The 19,292-nt window shown below is 37.3% G+C and overlaps 1 protein-coding gene across 6 annotated transcripts in view; it reads left to right on the top strand.

Annotated features, from left to right (window-relative positions):
- The first annotated feature begins 19 nt into the window (after window positions 1–19).
- The window catches only part of STXBP4 (syntaxin binding protein 4), a 183,367-nt gene continuing 164,094 nt past the window's right edge, over window positions 20–19,292 (top strand). For 5 of the 6 annotated variants that reach the window (XR_007473320.1, XM_033431784.2, XM_004271799.3 and 2 more), the window contains exons 1-4: window positions 20–105; window positions 11,643–11,719; window positions 12,199–12,326; window positions 16,051–16,183. Coding sequence is in view for 5 of the 6 variants with exons in the window: in XM_033431784.2 (XP_033287675.2) it covers window positions 12,280–12,326; window positions 16,051–16,183 (180 nt within the window). In the remaining variant the exon portion in view is untranslated. The remainder of the gene's footprint in view (window positions 106–11,642; window positions 11,720–12,198; window positions 12,327–16,050; window positions 16,184–19,292) is intronic. The other variant, XM_033431782.2, reaches the window with a different exon arrangement.

Below are 19,292 nucleotides of genomic sequence, written 5' to 3'. Positions count from 1 at the left end.
GCCTGCTCTGTCTCGCGATCTCTGGGTTGAGCCAGCCGCTGCCTTGGCTACGGGGCTCTTCAGGTGGTGGCGTCTGTAGTGGGGCTACGGGGGCCGGGTTGCCGGGTAAGTTCGCGTTTTGCTTCTTGACTGTTCCTCCCACTTTGCTTCCCTCCAGTCGCTATTTAAGTTACTTTTAGGAAAACGACTTGCGTTCTTCCGCGTGCTAGCCATCATCACGTGGGTTTGTGTCCCCGATCTTCCTAACCTGCAGCAGCCTTTGTCTAGACCCGGCGGAACCCAGCGGCCGCTGTCCCGCGCGGTCCTTTGACTGGGGTACCGTGGCCGTCGATCCGCTATTACTGCCCTGAACTCCGGCTCGAGGATCACCTCTCCCAGGAAGTCTTCCAGTTTTAACCACAGCCCACTCAAACACTTGAACATCTACATTTTCCCAGCCCCTGGGAATCGGCTTCTGCTGCTCTGAAGTCCTTTAACCATTTGCCCAGTGAAAATTAACCAGTTCTGGGGCGGGAGAGACGTTGTCAGACTGGTTTTTTGAGAGGATAGTGACCAGGATATGAGGATCATTTAAGGAAGGATTGAAGGAAATGGGGATTTCATCTTGGAAAAGAAACGCATGGGGGATGTAATAGCTTTCTTCAGTTGTGCTACAGGACAAACTAGGACCTGCGTGGGGCGGACGGCATAGGCAATTTTGCTGTAATGGAAGAAAGAATCTTTCAAGGAACTATAAAGTAGAGGTTAAGAGCTCAGATTCTGAGGTTACAGCAGGTCTGCATTCATACCCGGGTCCTCACTATGGCCGTGTGTCCTTAGGTTATTTGGTCTTTTTAAAACTTAACGGCCTTACTTGTAAAATACGAATCATAACAGTAAATGAGAATATGCATGTAAGTAATTTTCACAGTGTAAACATTTAGTAAACATTACTTTTTATTGCTAATGTCCAGAGCAGGTATAATTATCCCCACTTCATGGATGACGAAGCTGAAGTCCTGCGAAGTTAAATGACTGACTTTGTCATTCAACATTTTATTTACTGTGCTCTCTTGTGGGCCAGACATTGTTCAACCTACTGGGCCTACAGCACAGAGAAAGTCAGAGAGGATCAGTTCAATTATGGAGTGTGTCCTTTCTACTGAGGGACTCAGGAGAAAAGCAACAGACACATAAATAATGGAATTTCAGATAACAGTACAGTGTGACTGAAAGTCAAGAGGAAGGGAGGTAGGGCTTCCCTGGTAGCGCAGTGGTTGAGAGTCCGCCTGCGGATGCAGGGGGCACGGGTTCGCGCCCCGGTCCGGGAGGATACCACATGCCGCAGAGCAGCTGGGCCCGTGAGCCATGGCCGCTGAGCCGGCACGTCCGGAGCCTGTGCTCCGCAACGCGAAAAGCCGCAACAGTGAGAGGCCCGCGTACCACAAAAAAAAAAAAAAAAGAGGAAGGGAGGTAAAGTAAGGTCTTTCTGAGGATGTGACATTTGAGCCTAGTCCTGAGTGATGATAAGGAGCAAACTACACAATGACAATTCCAAGTCATGCCAAGACCCCTAGGCAAGAAAGAGCTACTTACCACTGAAGAACAAAAAGGAGGCCATCTCTTCCTAGCCTTGTGAGCAGGGAGAAAAGTGGTAGGAAATGGGTCAGCGCAGGTATACTGGGGCCAGATAATACAGAGCCTTATAAGCCATGTCCAAGCGTTTGTATTTTATTCTAAAAATAATACGAAGCATACAAGTGATATCTGATTCACATTTTTTAAAAGATATTGGTTATGGTGTGGAAAAGGGAAGGGAGCGAAAAAGAAAATAGAACAATTAGGAGGCAGTTGCTGTAGTGCAGGTGAGTGACGATGATCACCTTGAGAGAGTAACTGATTAACTGTGGTCACAGGGCCAGAAAATTAGAAACCAAAAAAAAGAAAAAGGAAAAAAAAAGTATCTTCTTTCTTTTCTACATTTTTTTTTTTTTGGTGTGTTAGTTTCTGCTTTATAACAAAGTGAATCAGTTATACGTATACATATATCCCCGTATCTCCTCCCTCTTGCGTCTCCCTGGCACCCTCCCTATCCCACCCCTCTAGGTGGACCCAGCACTGAGCTGATCTCCCTGTGCTGTGCGACTGCTTCCCACTAGCTAGCTATTTTACATCTGGTAGTGTATACATGTCCATATATACACTACCACTCTCTCACTTTGTCCCAGCTTATCCTTCCCCCTCCCTGTGTCCTCATGACTTTTCTACTTTGACACGAAAATTTCAAGATTCTCTGATTCTACAGACTTATTCCTGTGTTATGAGAATGTTTGAAAATTTTTTTCATCTGTATCTACCTTAGTTCTTATACCAGATTGTCATCTCTTTCAGGACAAGACCTGTCATATTTTAAATCCCTTACAGCATAGACTCAAACCCTGTGCAAACATTAATGTCACTGAAACCAACAAAACATTCCCTTTGACTATTCTTTTTTTCCAGGCAACCCTTCCATGTAGCAAGAGGTAGCAGCATAAATATGTCACTAATAATGTCTTTGTTTTGTACTTTTATTTTGGTGTATAATTGCAAATGAAATTACTCTTTTCCAAGGTACAGTAATCTCGATAGCAATAGAGCAGTGTTGGCTGCAGTTCTTGTGAGTCTGAGTGTGCTTGTGATGTTGCATAAATCATTATGGTAACTAATGCTAAGTAATGGGTTCTACCATGAATGGAATGGGAGCAACTCAGGCAAGGCTAGTACAACCCTGTCCTGCAAGTAGAGATGTTGATTACAAACTTAAAACATCAGGGGCTGGACTGACGTTTCAGACTCAGCATCTTGTATTTGTAATATCATTTTTAGCAGTAAATAATTGAACCTTGTGAACACTTCCTAGTTAGCTATGATCATGTTCAATTTTACATAGTAGGTAAAATACGTTGTTATTTTTCATACAAACCATTTTGGGGGATGGAGGTGAGTGAAATGGGTGCAGGTGGAAAAAGAAGGAAAAATGGGGAAAAAAACCTGATAGTCACAATGTTTTCTTATCTGATTATTGGTTTTCAGGCTTTCTGACTTAAGGATTATAAAGACGTATTGTTTTTAAAATTTGGTTTCTGGGAGTTCCCTGGTGGTCCAGTGGTTAGGACTCAGTGCTTCCACTGCAGGTGGCATGCGTTCTATCCCCGATCTTGGAACTAAGATCTTGCAAGCTGCACAGTGTGGCCAAAAATTAAAAAATTGGTTTATAATTACATTTTTTTAGTATTTTTGATGCATAAGTTAAGGACATTGCAATGTAAATCTTAATATGTTAGCCACTGAGCTGTATTTCTTAGCTGGCTGCCTAATAAAGCCATTTAGATCCATTTGGCAATTTGAAGTACCTAACAATTATTCCAACAGTACTAACAACTGTTTATTTGGTAGGTATTTATTGCAGTGCTTTCCTTCTACCTAAAAGAGGAAGAGTAATACATTTGAGTAAATAGTAAGAACAAATGAATTGTAGTTTGCCTGAGAATAGACTGGATAATCACTGTTTTCCAATTAGTACACAATAATGGCATGAAGTTGCTGCAGTGAGTCTTGATATCCTAGTTTTTTTATTTCTGTGCAGCTTCCTTTATTTTTTTTTGATATGAAAACAAAAAAGTAATTGTTTATATTAAATTATCATCATGTAGAATCCACTTTAAAAATGTGGAAATATTTGCAGATTTAATTTTTATTGGAGTGTAGTTGATTGACAATGTTGTGTTAGTTTCAGGTGTACAGCAAAGAGAATCTGTTATACATACGCATATACATATATCCACTCTTTTTTTGATTCTTTTCCCATATAGCCTGGCAGCTTCCTTTAAACCACATGTTTGAGAGGCTACTCCATTTAAAAAATCTTGAATAAGTTTATGTGATTGACAGATAAGGTGAAATGAAAACAGAAATTATTCATCAGTAGAAAGCATTTATTTTTTTCAAGTAACATTTATCAAGATCAGGGCCAGCTTCATCGGTATGTGACCTGTGCAGTCAGTCACACAGGCCTTGCTCACTTAGTTGGACCCTGTACTTGGTTTAATCCTCTGCTGTCACTTTCTTGAAATTGTTAATATTTTTTTTTTAACAAAGGGCTTCGCATTTTCATTTTGTACTGCCCCCTTCCCCCAGTTGATAATATCCCAAATGAACTGACTGACATTCTGGCATAATTCAGGCTAGGGTATAGTCAGCCTACCGAGAATAAGCAGAAGTTAAAGAGATAAGGCAAAAGGCAAATTCAGATCTCCTGAGAACAGTCAGGTTGTACGAAATAAGATCAAGCAAAAATTCTTATTTCTTACATGACGCCTAAGACTCTAAGTACTCTAGACCCTGCCTACTTCTCTCTAACTTCATCTCCTCTCTCCCCATTCGTCATGCTCCAGTCACACTTATTTTGTTCTGTAAACATCCCAAATTTTTTGCTGCCTTGAGATGTTCTCTGCCTGGAATACTTGGTACCTCAGTTTTTTTCCCTCAGTTTTTCTCCTGGCTGACCTATTATTTGGATCTTAGATGGAACTCTAGTACCCAGTCTAAATTAGCTCTCCTTTGTCCAGTCACATATGATCATATCACCTTTCAGTACCTGAAATCTAGTTCACGTTGTTTCCGTTTTTGTTATTTTTCTCCCAGCGCTAGCATGTAGATGCCATAAAAGCAGAGGCCTTGTCTTTTTTGGCATAATATCATAAGTATTTAGCACAGTGCGTGAACATGATTGTACTGAGCCAGTGATTGGCAAGCAGAAGGCAGTCAGGTAGTCTAAGGAAACTTGTGAGAGCAGTGAGCTGTTGGTCTCATGAAGATCTTTCAAGACGCCCAGAAAAAAAAAAAAAAGAAGCAGCCCAGGACTCCTTTGAAGCAGTTTTCCGTTGTTTCCCACTGTGTTGTGCTGTGGGTTACAAGCAGATGCTATTCATCCACCTCCAAGACAAATGAGTAGCATTCCTGACCTGCTTAGATTCTTGAAAATCTAAGAAAAAAATGTACCACCAGGGGGAATATTGCCTTTGGGTACAGAATCAAGAAGATAGTAAAATAACCCTTTGGCCGATTTTTTATATCTTGATTTCCTGAAACTTTCATGCCATTTTAAAAGATCAGTTAAAGTCTAGCCCAGGGAAGGGAGTCATACCTGATTTTTGCCGATGTTCTTAAACAACCCTAGGATTATATAAATAGCTAATGCTGTCTTGAAGAATTTCTGCTGTCATAAGGTGTACAAGTTGTCACAGTTCCTAAACACTGTCATTTTCTTATATGTGTGTTTCTTCAAGTATAATACTGAATCTATAGGTCTAACTTTACAATAAGCGATATTGACATTTTTAATATTAGTTCCAGTGAATTTATAAATAGGAGGCATTTCTAATTTGTCAGTCACAGAATTCAGACAGATAACTTATTGGGTAGCCCTCCTTCTCCCTTAAAATGACCTTAATGTAAAATTTCACTGTTTCCTAAGAAAAAGCCTCCTTGTTCTCCTTTTTTTCTTTTTTTTTTCCCTTTCTAATGACATAAGCATAAGCTGTCACACTCAGTAATGAACTAAAGTTCCCCAGTCACTTGATTGAAATAATCTGGTGAGTCTTCAAAGACATTTAGATGTATATGACTCGATAGCTTCTGACAAAGCACCTTTCTCATGTGCTTTTTAAGATGATGATGGAAATGATGATGATGATGATGATGATAATGATGATGATGGAGGAGGTGGAAGAGGAGGGAGAGGGGAGAGACTGTTTGGGTTTAGTATTAAGCCAATAAATCTCTCCTCCCCTATTACAACACCTGTCCTTTGTCTCTTCTGTTTACCATTTCACTTTAGAGGAACAACTAAAAGACACTAGAGTTCCTTGGCAACATAGCTTGTTAAGAACTTTGAATTAGATATAAAAATACTTTGTCGGGCTTCCCTGGTGGCACAGTGGTTGAGAGTCCGCCTGCTCATGCAGGGGACACGTGTTCGTGCCCCGGTCCGGGAAGATCCCACATGCCGCGGAGCAGCTGGGCCCGTGAGCCATGGCCGCTGAGCCTGCGTGTCTGGAGCCTGTGCTCCGCAACGGGAGAGGCCTCAACAGTGAGAGGCCCGCGTACCGCAAAAAAAAATAATAATAATAAAAATAAATAAATAAATAAAAATACTTTGTCAAGGGAGGATGAGAATTAGGTTCTTGCTTATAAAGCTCTTATGAGTCTATTCTAGAGTTATTATTTTAATCTTTGTAATGATAACTCAGTAAGTCTTCTAATTAATTAATTGTCTATAAGCTGTGAGTATGTGTATATGTATTGAAGTGTTAAATAAGATGCACTTGGATATAAACGAACATACTGCAGTTACACAATTTTCAACTAAAATGTAATATATGAATTGGGCCTGTTTTTCCTTCAACTAGTTTACTAGTAACATTAAAAAATAAAGACATTAAATCATGTGATAGAATTTGGGGTGAAAGAGATTGTTTTCTAGAAGATTTTACTAAGTTTTCCCAAAACAGTTTTTATCCTTTCAAAATAATAGGTGTTTTAAAAGGCATTAAGTTAATAGAAAAAATATCAAAATGCCTAGGAATTAAATAAATAAGAAATGTGCAAGACCCATATGAAGACACTTTAGAACACTGCAGAAGGTCACAAAAGAAGACTTGAACAAAAGGAAAGATATGCCAAGTACTGTGACAGGAAAAATCAAAAAGATAGATACCAGAGCTTCCTCAATCAATTTGCAAATTTAACGTGATTCCCAACAATTAGCTTTTTTTAAAAAAAACAAGGAGATTTAGATGTTAATGTGTAAAAATAACCAAAAATAGCCAGAAAACTTGGATGAAAAAGAGCAGTGAGGGGGGTATTGTCCTTACCAGATATGAAAACATATTATAGAGTGTCTATGATTAAAATAAAATAGTGTTGGTACATAAATACGTAGAATAACAAATGGGCCAGAATAAAAATGTACAGTAGTAGACCCAAGTACTTATGAGATCTGGTGTATGATAAAGGTTGCATCTCAAATCACATTTAATAAATGTGGTTAAGACAACTGAGTGATCTTCTTGGGGGAGAAAATAAGAGTTGGATCTATACCTTATACTGTAGGTGGTTTCCAAATGGATCAAAGATTTTAGAATGAAACTGTAAGAAAATATGAGAGTTCTTTGTAACTTTGTGGAGTCGGCAAGGACTTTCATTTGACTTAAACCAAAAATCATAAAAGAAAAGATAAATTTAGCCACAAACTTTTGCATAACCAAAAAAAAAAATCTAAGAAAAAAAGGAGGAAGATATACTTACAATCCTTAGTGCAGACAGAGGAATAATCTCCCTAAGATTTAAGAACTAGAAAATAGACAGTAAAAAGCTAACAGTGAATAGGAAAATTGGCAAAAGATAGGAAAACACAGTTCACATAAAAGGTTCTGAAAGCATAAAAAAAAATTGCTCAGCCTCACTCAGACTACATTAAGATACCATTTTCATCAATATGACTGTCAAAATCCAAGTAATGTAGTATACCATGTTGGTGAGGATTTGGAATACCAGGCACTGTTATTGTTGGAGGCACTATTATTGATGGAATTGTAAATAGTACAACCCTGGTGGAGAGCAGTTTGGCATTTTCTGTCAAAATAGCAAGTGTGTATAAACTCTGATTTTTGTAAATTTATCTTACAGATAGATTTGTACATGTGTAATGTGACCTATATATAAAGATTTCATTATAGCAATAGCAAAAAAAGTGAAACAATTTAAATATCTATCAATAAGGGAATAAATAAATATGGTCCATCCATAAAATGGAATACTATACAGCTGTGAAAATAAATTAGTATGCTATGTAAAAATATGAAAAGAATTCCAAGTTATATATTAAGTGAAAGAAAAAAAGAAACAGGTTGCACAGTAGTGCATATAGTATGCAGGGCTACCACACACTCCAGAGTACCTCTTCACATCAGAGTCTGTATGACCCATACAAACCCTCAGGATTGTACAGTGTACAACCTGAACAGCTGGGTGCTTTGTGCCTGATTGTAGCTACTTTCTGCATCCAAAAAATGTAAAGGAATCAGAATATTTATTTATATTTGTTTATTTGTATATAAAAGAACTAAAAGGATTCACAAGAAACTAAAACAGTGGGTACCTAAGTGTGGAAATGGTGTGGAGCTGGATAGGACAGAGATATGCATCCATAATATATAACCACATTGGAATGTATTAACTATTATTTAAATTTTAAAAATATAATGTTTCATATGGCATTATTATAGTTTAATCAAGTTAACACTTACCATCATTTCTGTCAGATGTTTTTATCCCTTTCCCTTTTATATTCTCTATTTTTGGTCTGGTAAAAAGAACTAGTTTTAGAAAATACTGAATGTCGTGTCTCTGAGAACATAAATTATTAAGTCTGTTATTCAGACATCATGTGCATGATAGGCAGATTTTTATCTGATGAGATTTTTAATTGCATGGCATGAAAACTTCTAATGCAGTCATAAGAGAGTTGTGTATCAAAGTAAAGCTCTAATTTAAGTTTTCCAGAATAGAGTCAGCTTATAAAACAAAATATTTTCCCCCAGTGTTCCACTGTCTCTGTTTTTGCTGACCTAACCTTTTCCCCCTATGAGTCAGCAACCTAGAAAAACAAAATATTTTCCTTGAATAGTCGTATTTTTAGTAAAAGAATAGAATATTTTCTTTGTGTCATTCATTAATATTGTGAAGTTGGGGGATTGGGGTGGATGTGTAACATTACTAGAACTCCTATCAATTGAGGACCTTGCTTGCTTGTATAAAGGAAGGAGTAGGAAACAAGCAAAGGAGAGGGAAGGAAAAGGCATTTTATGATTTTTAAGGATAAGACAATGGATACCTTGTTCATGTGGAGAGGAAGAAAAAAAGCCTGATGTTTGAATGGATAAGATTAAACCCATTTCATTATTGTAAAGAAGTTTAATTAGTAGTATCATCTTCATAGGGACTTCCCTGGCGGTCCAGTGATTAAGTCTCCATGGTTCCACTGCAGGGGGCACGGGTTCAATCCCTGGTTGGGGCGCTAAGATCCTGCATGCTGCGTGACACAGCCAAAAAAAAAAAAAAAAAAAAAGTATCATCTTCATAGAAGAGAGACAGCATTAATTAACACTCCCTTATCCTACTTTGTTGGAGGATGACATTTTTCCACATAAATTAATTTTCTAGTGTCCTGTAGCAGAAAAAGCTTGTGTTTGAAGCCAGGCAGAACTGGATTCAAATTCCACTTTATAACTGTTTAGCACTGTGGCCATGGGCAAGTCACATAGCTTCTCCATTAACTGATTTTCTCTTATGTAAAATGGGTTAATATTACCTGCCTTTTGGGGCTCCTCTGAGGATAAAATCCTGTAGTATGATGCCTGGCTGTGTTGCTGTTTCATGATGACTCCTCCATTCTGGGTTAGATGGCCTTCCTCCATGCCCCCAGCACCCTGCGAATACCACTGTCAGAGCACTTAGCACACTCCTGATGTCTGTTTATTTGACTGTCTCTGGGGAGAGACTCTTTTCTTTTTATCTCACCTCCAGCACTTAGGACAATGACAGGTATGTTAGGTGAATGAAATAATTTAAAAACTGAAATTTCATTTTAATAGTTTGAAGTAGAAAAAAAATTAAATGACACTATATGGAATCTATTATAGAATTTAACAATGACATATCCATTATACTTGGATATGTTCCATGACCTGGGGACCCAGTGCCCAGCTAAGACAAATCACTACTGCATGGGGATCTTACTCACTTTGGTAACACTGTGAAGACAGCCCAGTTTTTTACATCTCCCTTAATCCTCATGGCAACCCTTTTAGCTAGGTGTTATTATTCCTACCTTAATATGAAGAGACGCCAGGAGGTTAGGTAACTCTTCTAAGGCTGTATGGCTAGCATATAGCGGTATTGCCATTTGAACTCAGCTTTGTTTTACTTAAAGCTAATGGATTTTTCATGATATTAAATAAGATAAATACATTTGAAATACTTAGCACAGTGTGTGACACATGGTGCCAATAGATGGTAGTTGCTATTATTATTGTTATATCAAAACTTCCTCACTGAAGGTTTGGGAATCTGCTCCATTCTGCTATATTATTAAAGCAGTCTATAATGAACTTATAAAAACTTACTTTTAGAATTGAACTCTCTTCTACCGCTGCATTAGTCTTGTGGACCACTGCAGCAGCTCTTGACTCTGAGTCATTACTCTGTCAAGCCCTAGGATTGTAAGCTCTTCCCTCAAGTTTCCCCTCCTTCCCCCATGGGGTACTGAGTAACCTTCTTGCTTCCTGGCCATCAGACTCTTGCTGCTGACAGCGCTTGGTGGCTTCATTTCCCTGCTACTGTTGATCTGTGTGCTCCCACTGTTTCTGTTGCTTGCTACCACAGGGGCTGTGAAAGTTGAAGCAGGGTTTTAACACCCAGACCAGTGATACAATTCTGTGTTAGGATCCCAGAAGGTTTTAGGCTCTTTCTTCAGAGTCCATTTAATTTATTGACAGAAGAATCTAGGATTTCTCTCACATAAGTAGTTGGAGAAGAGATGGGATAATCCCCTTGATTTTAGTTCTCCACCTCAGTTTCACTGTCCCTAGTACTTTGGGTTCCTGAGTCCCCAACCTCTCTGGGATTCTACAAGATATGTTCCTCAACATCTCTAGCTGTTTTTTAGGCCAGAATTTTGCCATGAATCAGTTATGGTGTGCTGAGTTAGTGATTGCCCCTCAGCTTCTTAGAGGTAGCATGCCACCTCTGTTTACCCCAGTACACCATACAAGTATTACCATTTTCTATATGTGTGCTCAAACTTAAAAGTATTTACAAAGCCTTTCCCTAGCTTTCAGCTTCTTCAGGCCTCCTTTATCAATTATCGTCCTACCATCTATTTTTTGTCTTCCAGAAATTTATTGAAACTTTTCATCTCATGGCTCTTCTTTCATTTTTTCTCTAACATTATGAGTTTATACTGTTTGTAACCCTTTACTCTTATATTAGTGGGCTCTTGGAGGAAAAGAAGATACATGCCAAGGTCAAGCTGCCATTTTTAACTGAAAATTGGATTTTTTAAAAAAATTTAACTTTACTAGGGTATAATTGATTTATAACAAACAGCACATATTTATAGTGAGACAGTTTGGTGAGTTTTGACATGTGTATCCATTTGTAAAACCATCACTACTACCTACTGTACCTTTGAAGAAACTGATGCTTGGAGAAGCCTAGAAGCTCAAATTGGAATGCAGGTCTGTCTGATGTCAAGTTCCATGCTGTGGGCTCTGAAGCCTGAGTTCTAGTTGGGAAAAAAACCATTGACTATTTCTCATTTGTATAGGGAAAGTACACAATCTCTCTGAATCTAGCTACTCATTGCTTTAATAAGAGAGCTGTGCTAAATGATCCTAAGGTCTTTTTCAACTTCAGGTTTCTATACTTTATGTTTCTTATACAGAAGTGGTAAATCTGTTCAAATACAGTTTTTAAATTAAATGAAACTGCACTATTCTCTATAATTTTCACAGTGGAGCTATATGAGACATTAAAATAATATTTTTTTCTTTTTATAGGAAAGTATTTAAGAAGCTCATGGAGTAATATGAGTCAGAGTAATATAGGATCTGCAGGAAGTCCCTCAAGATAGTTGGTGAGACAGTAGGAATTTGTGTTTTCTTCAAAGTATATTGTATAATTATTTTGCAGACATTCTGACTGTAAAATTCCTAGCCTTGTGCTCACAAGAGACATTTTCCTTAGTCTTTTATTATTGTGTGTTTTTTAAGCTTAGTAACGGTGGAAGCTATAATAGTTACCTAAAGCTTAACTGTATTCTTCACTTCTGCTAGAATATACAGATTTTTATATAGCTATAGATATTAATAATGATATAGATATAGTCCTATAGCTCTATCTAGCTTTCTATCTACAGAACTGCCTTTACATTTCTCAGATATTATCAGCAATGACTAAAATTCCATAGCTCAATATATATAAAATACATCTATCATCTATACACAGGCACATATTGTTTACATGCCAAGTATATGTAATGTTTTTATGCACAGTTAAAATCAAATTTGACTGTTCTAAGACATAACAGTTTATTTTCTACTTCTCCAATCTTAGGAAAAGAAGAATTTATAGACTCTTCGTCAAGATCTTCATTTATACAGCTGTTAAATCCAAGGCTACAGTAGTGGTGAAACCATGAATAAAAATACATCTGCTGTAGTATCATCCGGTCTACTTGAAAAGTAATTGCTAAATTAAATTTAATATGTTTTGAACTATCATAGTTTAAAATATGTAGAATATTAATGAACATTTGGTGGAAGGTTTTATACAGCTACCTACCTGTGGTCTAAGATAGTGGTAATGAAAAGGTTGATCAGAGCTTTCTGTGTAAATCAGGGTAAAGGACAATTATGCATTCTCTTTTAGAATTATTTATATAGACTGTTTTTTAAAAATTTGATCTAATTTTTTAAATACCTAAAATATTTTATAATTCCAGTATAAAAATAACAATGTTAAGATTAACATTTGCTGACTAACAAACCAGCTCAAAATACCTTAAAACAAGCAAGCATTTATTCTTCCTCATGATTCTGTGAACAGTTCTTCTGGTCTGCACCAGATCACGTAGGGTGGCCTCATTGACATGTTCTGGGGCCTCATCTAGGAAGGCTGGATAGCTGAAGTCTCTTTCAACTTGGCGTCTCATCTTCCAGGCAGCTAGCTCAGACTTTTTCACGTGGTGGTAGAATGGTTCCCAGCAACAAAACACAAGTGTTTTTCAAATGTCTGTTTTCCTCACATTTGCTTATGCACCATTGGCTAAAGCAATTTAGATAACTAAGTCCAAATTCAAGGTCTAGAGTTACAGACTTTACTTTTTAATTGGAAGGAACAGTAAAGTCACATTCCTGGGGGCATGCAGACAGAGACGAGAAGAATTGGCCGTTTTGCAAACATGTAACACACATATAACAAGGTATATTTGGAGAAGTCCTGCTTTCAGTCTTGTCTTTCACTCTGTGCCTTCATTCCTCCTATAAATAGCCATCTTTATTCTTAGTTCTTTTTCAGTGTTTCTTTTTGCATAAGCAAATACATATCCATATAAATATATATGCATGTGATATATAAATGTGTGTATATAATTATATTTTTTCTCAAAGTTATTATTTATTCTGTATATAGTTCCACTGTATAGACATTCTTCTACTCTTGCTTACATAGTAAACAGGTGTTCACCAGCCCTTTGACTCAGGTTTGAAGATCTTCCCTGCAGAAGGGTGTCAGGTTAGTTAAACTCAAGGTATCTTTCTCTGATGCCTCCTCCTGGGAGCAGTGGAAAGCTCCAGTCTCATAGAGGTATAAGCCAGGCCCAGCTGTTGGTAGGTGAAGAGCTCTGTCTACAGAGCTCCATGCATTGATGTTGAACAGTTTTACTCTGTGTGACAGCACAGAGTTTTATCCAACTACTTAGGGCAAAATCAAGTTCATGAGGAAGTAGCATATGACCAAGGCAAAATGTTCCAAAACACCGAGGATTCAGCTCCCAGGCTCCACTTGCCAGTGCATTCTTAACAAAAAGGTAGCATATTATATATAGTGTTTTGACCAGACTTTTTTTTAACTTAAAATTATATCCTGGTGATCACTTCATATCAATTTATAAAGATCTTCCTTGTACCTTGTTGTAACTGTATAGTATTCTGTTCTTAATATACCATAGTTTATTCATCCAGTACCTTATTGATGGACATTTGAATTGTTTGCTATTTTTGGTGATCACAAATTATGCCAAATGACGAACCTAGTATACAAGTCATTTGTATTTCTTGCCAGAGTATCTTTGGGAAAGGTTCCTAGAAAGGGGATTGTTGGATCAGAAGGTAAGGTTAGAGACTACCAAATCCCCTCTTTAGGGGTTATGCCATTTTGCATTACCACCAACAATGTAAAAGAGTACCTCTTTCCTAAAGCCTTGTCTTATATTGTGAAAGTTCTAAATTTACGTTGATCTGATAGGTGAAAAGCAGTGTCTCTGCCTGGTTTTTTTTGTTTGGTTTGTTTTGTTTTGTTTTGTTTTGTGTTTTTTTTTTTTTTTTGCGGTACGCGGGCCTCTCACTGTTGTGGCTTCTCCCGTTGCGGAGCACAGGCTCCGGACGCACAGGCTCAGCGGCCATGGCTCACGTGCCTAGCCGCTCCGCGGCATGTGGGATCTTCCCGGACCGGGGCACGAACCCGTGTCCCTTGCATCGGCAGGTGGACTCTCAACCACTGCGCCACCTGGGAAGCCCAGCAGAACTATTTTTAATAGACAAAAAAAAAAAAAAAAAAAAAAAGAAGTAATATAAATTCTTAACAATGAGGGAATTTTAAAGTAAGGTCCTAGCAAGTAAATACACTGCTGTGTTAATAATAGATACTGTGTGTTGGGATTAGAAAAGGAGGGATCCCTTACTGAAATAACATATGCTGGAGATCGTGTGTGTCCCCATTGAAGGAAATTGACATTTAGAGGGTTTAAGAGGTTATTGGAGGTGCTTAATGAGGACCTTTGTCCCCTTTCTTCATCTTGCCCTTTTCTAGGCTTCACCCCTTTACATCCTTGCAGTCTAAATCTCCTGTCAAGAATGGACTGAGGTTCTGAAATCTGACTGTAGAACATTTTCTGCCTTTTTTTCCTAGCTAATTGACTATTACCCTAGTATCCCCAGATAGGCCCTCCAACCCTAGAGCTGAATTCAGTATAATGCAACCCTAAAGGATGTGCTATATAAAGGGCAAAATATTCAAAAACAGGGAGTTTTGTAAGTTTTTAAAAAATTTTTAATTTCTTTCATTCTACTTTTTTATGATTTAACTTTTGAATACAAGTCTTCTTAAAGATATAGTCAGAACTTCTATGGAAGAAGTTAAGAAAATTTTTTTAAAGCTATAATCATATGTAAGATATGAAGTAACTCTTTTTAAAGAGCGGTTTCCGTATTTTGGCACGTTTGAAGACAGCTGGAAGTCCTATATTCAACAATGGCTTTAATGCACCAGTGAAGTAGACCTTAGACCATACTTTGTCTCTGGAGTTAGACAGACTGCCCTCACATTGTTGTTCTCCAGCTTTGTAACCTTGGGCCACCAAGTTAACCTGCCCAGATTTGGGTTCTTTTAGAAAAATGAGGGTAATCATCATAGGGATTTTATAAATATTAGTTGAACGGCCTAATATATGTATATTGCTTAGCACAACACCCACTACACCATAAGTAAGCAGACGGCCCTGAGCTTCATTTCACGCTTTATTCAAGTTCTCTTGGACCAGTAAAAGTGTCTGCTCTGACCACTGTTTAGAAACACAACTGAGGTGAAGGGGGGAGAGTACCTTTTGCAGAATTCTTTTAACAGTTCCTTCTTTTCTAATGGCATCACTTTTATGTCTGGCAGAAATTGCAGCTGGAGCAAGTGATTTGTACCAGGAAAATACTCTTTCTAAATTAAAAAGATAAACTGCATTTTTTTGAGATTCAAATGAAGGTCATATTTATTTTGCTTTAAGTGGCCAAAAACATGTCTTTTAAAGTCACTTACCTAATTCATTAAAGTATTTTGTTTTGGAATCCTTCAGTGTAGTCAAAATAATCAGTTAAAACTAAGTCTCTTCAGTCACCTTTAATAAATCTTTAAAGTTGTTTAAATAATATTTTTAAAGTATTTTCTACTCCAAAGAAATAAGCATTATTGCAGTAATTTCTTGTACTGTTTGGCTGTTTTATAGAAAAACTAAAATTAGAGCTAAGAAAATTCATTTGATTGCTTTTGTATGATCATACTTTTTAAAATGTCGTTGCTAGTGTGTATGGAGTATTCTGAGTTGTCTAGTTCTAAGAATTTGATTTACCAAACAGTTTAAAGAAAAAGTAGGTGCCCATCTCTAGGCTAACCTGTGCATGCTACTTTACTTTATCTTAGGGATCCTACCTTTCAGATGATTACAGTTACCAAGGAGACAGGCCTTGGTCTGAAGATCCTAGGAGGAATTAACCGGAATGAAGGTCCCTTGGTATATATTCAGGAAATCATGCCTGGAGGAGACTGTTATAAGGTAAAAATGAAAATAAAAATAACCCTTCACCTAAAAGACAAAACCACTAGTGATGAGGTGTGTTTTCCTATATCATCAGTAAAATTTTTAATTTTTTTTTTGTGATGGTGTATACATCTAGGAAGTAGAAAGAATTAACATTTTGACTAATAAGACAGAGAAACATTTAAGCATGCATTAAGCTAAGGAAGAATAATCTCAAATTTTACTTTTTTTTTTAACTTTTTATTTTATATTGGAGTATAACCGATTAACAATGTTGTGATAGTTTCAGGTGCACAGCAAAGCAACTTAGCCCTACAAGTACATGTATCCATTCTCCCCCAGACTCCCCTCCCATCCAGGCTGCCACATAACATTGAGCAGAGTTCTCTGTGCTTTAAATATAGCAGTGTGTACATGTCAATCCCAAACCCCTTAACTATAACTTCCCTCCACCCTTCTCCCCTGTAACCATAAGTTCATTCTCTAAGTCTATGAGTCTGTTTCTCTTTTGTAAATATGTTCATTTGTATCATTTCTTTTTAGTTTCCACAAATAAGCAGTATCACAAGGTATTTCTCTTTCTCTTTCTGATTTACTTCACTCAGTATGACAATCTCTATGTCCATCCATGTTGCTGCAAATGACATTATTTCATTCTTTTTTATGACTGAGTAATATTCCATTGTATATATGTATCACATCTTCTTTATCCATTCCTCTGTCGATGGACATGTAGGTTGCTTCCATGTCTTGGCTATTGTAAACAGTACTGCAATGAACATTGGGGTGCATGTATCCTTTCCGACCATGTTTTTCTCCAGATACATGCTCAGGAGTGGGATTGCAGGGTCATATGTTAGCTCTGTTTTTAGTTTTTTGAGGAACCTCCATAATGTTCTCTATAGTGGCTGTACCATTTTACATTCCCACCAGCAGTGTAGGAGGGTTCCCTTCTCTCCACGCCCTCTCCAGCATTTATTGTTTGTGGATTTTTGATGATAGCCATTTTGACTGGTGTGAGGTGATATCTCACTAGTTTTGATTTGCATTTCTCTAATCATTAGTGATGTTGAACATTTTTTCATGTGCCTCTTGGCCATTCGTATGTCTTCCTTGGAAAAATGTCTGTTTAGGTCTTCTGCCCATTTTTTGATTGGGTTGTTTGTTTTGATGATATTAAGCCACATGGGCTGTTTATAGATTTTGGAGGCTAATCCCTTGTCAGTCACATCATTTGCAAGTATTTTCTCCCACTCTGTGGGTTGTCTTTTCGTTTTGGTTATGGTTTCCTTTGCTGTGCAAAAGCTTTTGAGTTTAATTAGGTGCCATTTGTTTATTTTTGTTCTTATTTCCATTTCTCAGGGAGACAGATTGGAAAATATATTGCTGTGATTTATGTCAGAGAGTGTCCTGCCTATGTTTTCCTCTAGGACTTTTATAGTGTCCAGTCTCACATTTAGGTCTTTAAAACATTTTGAGCTTATTTTTGTGTATAGTGTTAAAGAATGATCTAATTTCATTTTTTTTACATGTAGCTGTCCAGCTTTCCCAACACCATTTGTTGAAGAGAATGTCTTTCCACCATTGTATTGTCTTGCCTCCTTTGTCATAGATTCATTGACCATAGATGCGTGGGTTTATTTCTGGGCTTTCTATCCTGTTCCATTGATCTATAGTTCTACTTCTGTGCCAGTACCATACTGTTTTGATTACTATAGCTTTTTAGTATAGTCTGAAGTCAGGGAGCCTGATTCCTCCAGCTCCATTTTTCTTTCTCAAGATTGCTTTGGCTTTTCGGGGTCTTTTGTGTCTCCATACAAATTTTAAAATTTTTTGTTCTAGTTCTGTGAAAAATGACATTGGTAATTTGATAAGAATTGCATTGAATCTGTAGATTGCCTTGGGAAGTATAGTCATTTTGACAATATTGATTCTTCCAATCCAAGAACATGGTATATCTTTCCATCTGTTCGTGTCATCTGTGATTTCTTTCATCAGCGTCTTATAGTTTTCGGAGTGCCAGTCTTTTGTCTCCTTAGGCAGGTTTATTCCTAGGTATTTTATTCTTTTTGATGCAATGGTAAATGGGATTGTTTCTTGAATTTCTCTTTCTGATCTTTCATTATTAGTGTATAGAAATGCAACAGATTTCTGTGTGTTAATTTTGTAGCCTGCAAATTTACCAAATTCATTGGTGAGCTGTAGTAGTTTTCTGGTAATGTCTTTAGGATTTTCTATGTATCTGCAAACAGTGACATTTTCACTTCTTATTTTCCAATTTGGATTCCTTTTATTTCTTTTTCTTCTCTGATTGCTGTAGCTAGGACTTCCAAAACTATGTTGGATAAAAGTGGTGAGGGTGGGCATCCTTGCCTTATTCCTGATCTTAGAGGAGATGATTTCAACTTTTCACCATTGAGTATGATGCTTGATGTGGGTTTGTCATATATGGCCTTTGTTATTTTGAGGTAGGTTCTCTCTATGCCCACTTTCTGGAAAGTTTTTATCATAAATCGGTGTTGAATTTTGTCAAAAGTTTTTTCTGCATCTATTGAGGTGATCGTATGGTTTTTATTCTTTACTGTGTTGGTGTAGTGTATGATGCTGATTGATTTGTGGATATTGAAAAATCCTTGCATTCCTGGGATAAATCCCACTTGATCATTGTGTATGATCCTTTTAATGTATTGTTGGATTCGAATTGCTACTCTTTTGTTGAGGATTTTTGTGTCTATGTTCATCAGTGATATTGGCCTGTAATTTTCTCTTTTAATGGTATCTTTGTCTTGTTTTGGTATCAGGGTAATGATGATCTCGTAGAATGAATTCAGGAGTTTTCCTTCCTCTGCCATTTTTTTGGAAGAGTTTCAGAAGGATAGATGTTAGCTCTTCTGTAAATGTTTGATAGACTTTGCCCATGAAGCCATCAGGTCCTGCACTTTTGTTTGTTGGGAGTTTTTAATTTCAGTTTCAATTTCAGTGCTTGTGATTGGTCTCTTCATATTTTCTAATTCTTCCTGGATCAATCTTGGGACAAATCAGAATTTGTCCATTTCTTCCAGGTTGTCCATATTATTGGCATACTGTTGCATATAGTAGTCTCTTATGATCCTTTGTATTTCTG

Source organism: Orcinus orca, chromosome 19, assembly GCF_937001465.1.
Source record: "Orcinus orca chromosome 19, mOrcOrc1.1, whole genome shotgun sequence".
NCBI lineage: Eukaryota > Metazoa > Chordata > Mammalia > Artiodactyla > Delphinidae > Orcinus > Orcinus orca.
Note: the sequence above shows the minus strand (reverse complement) of the source record. Positions and strands in the feature narration are given on the sequence as shown.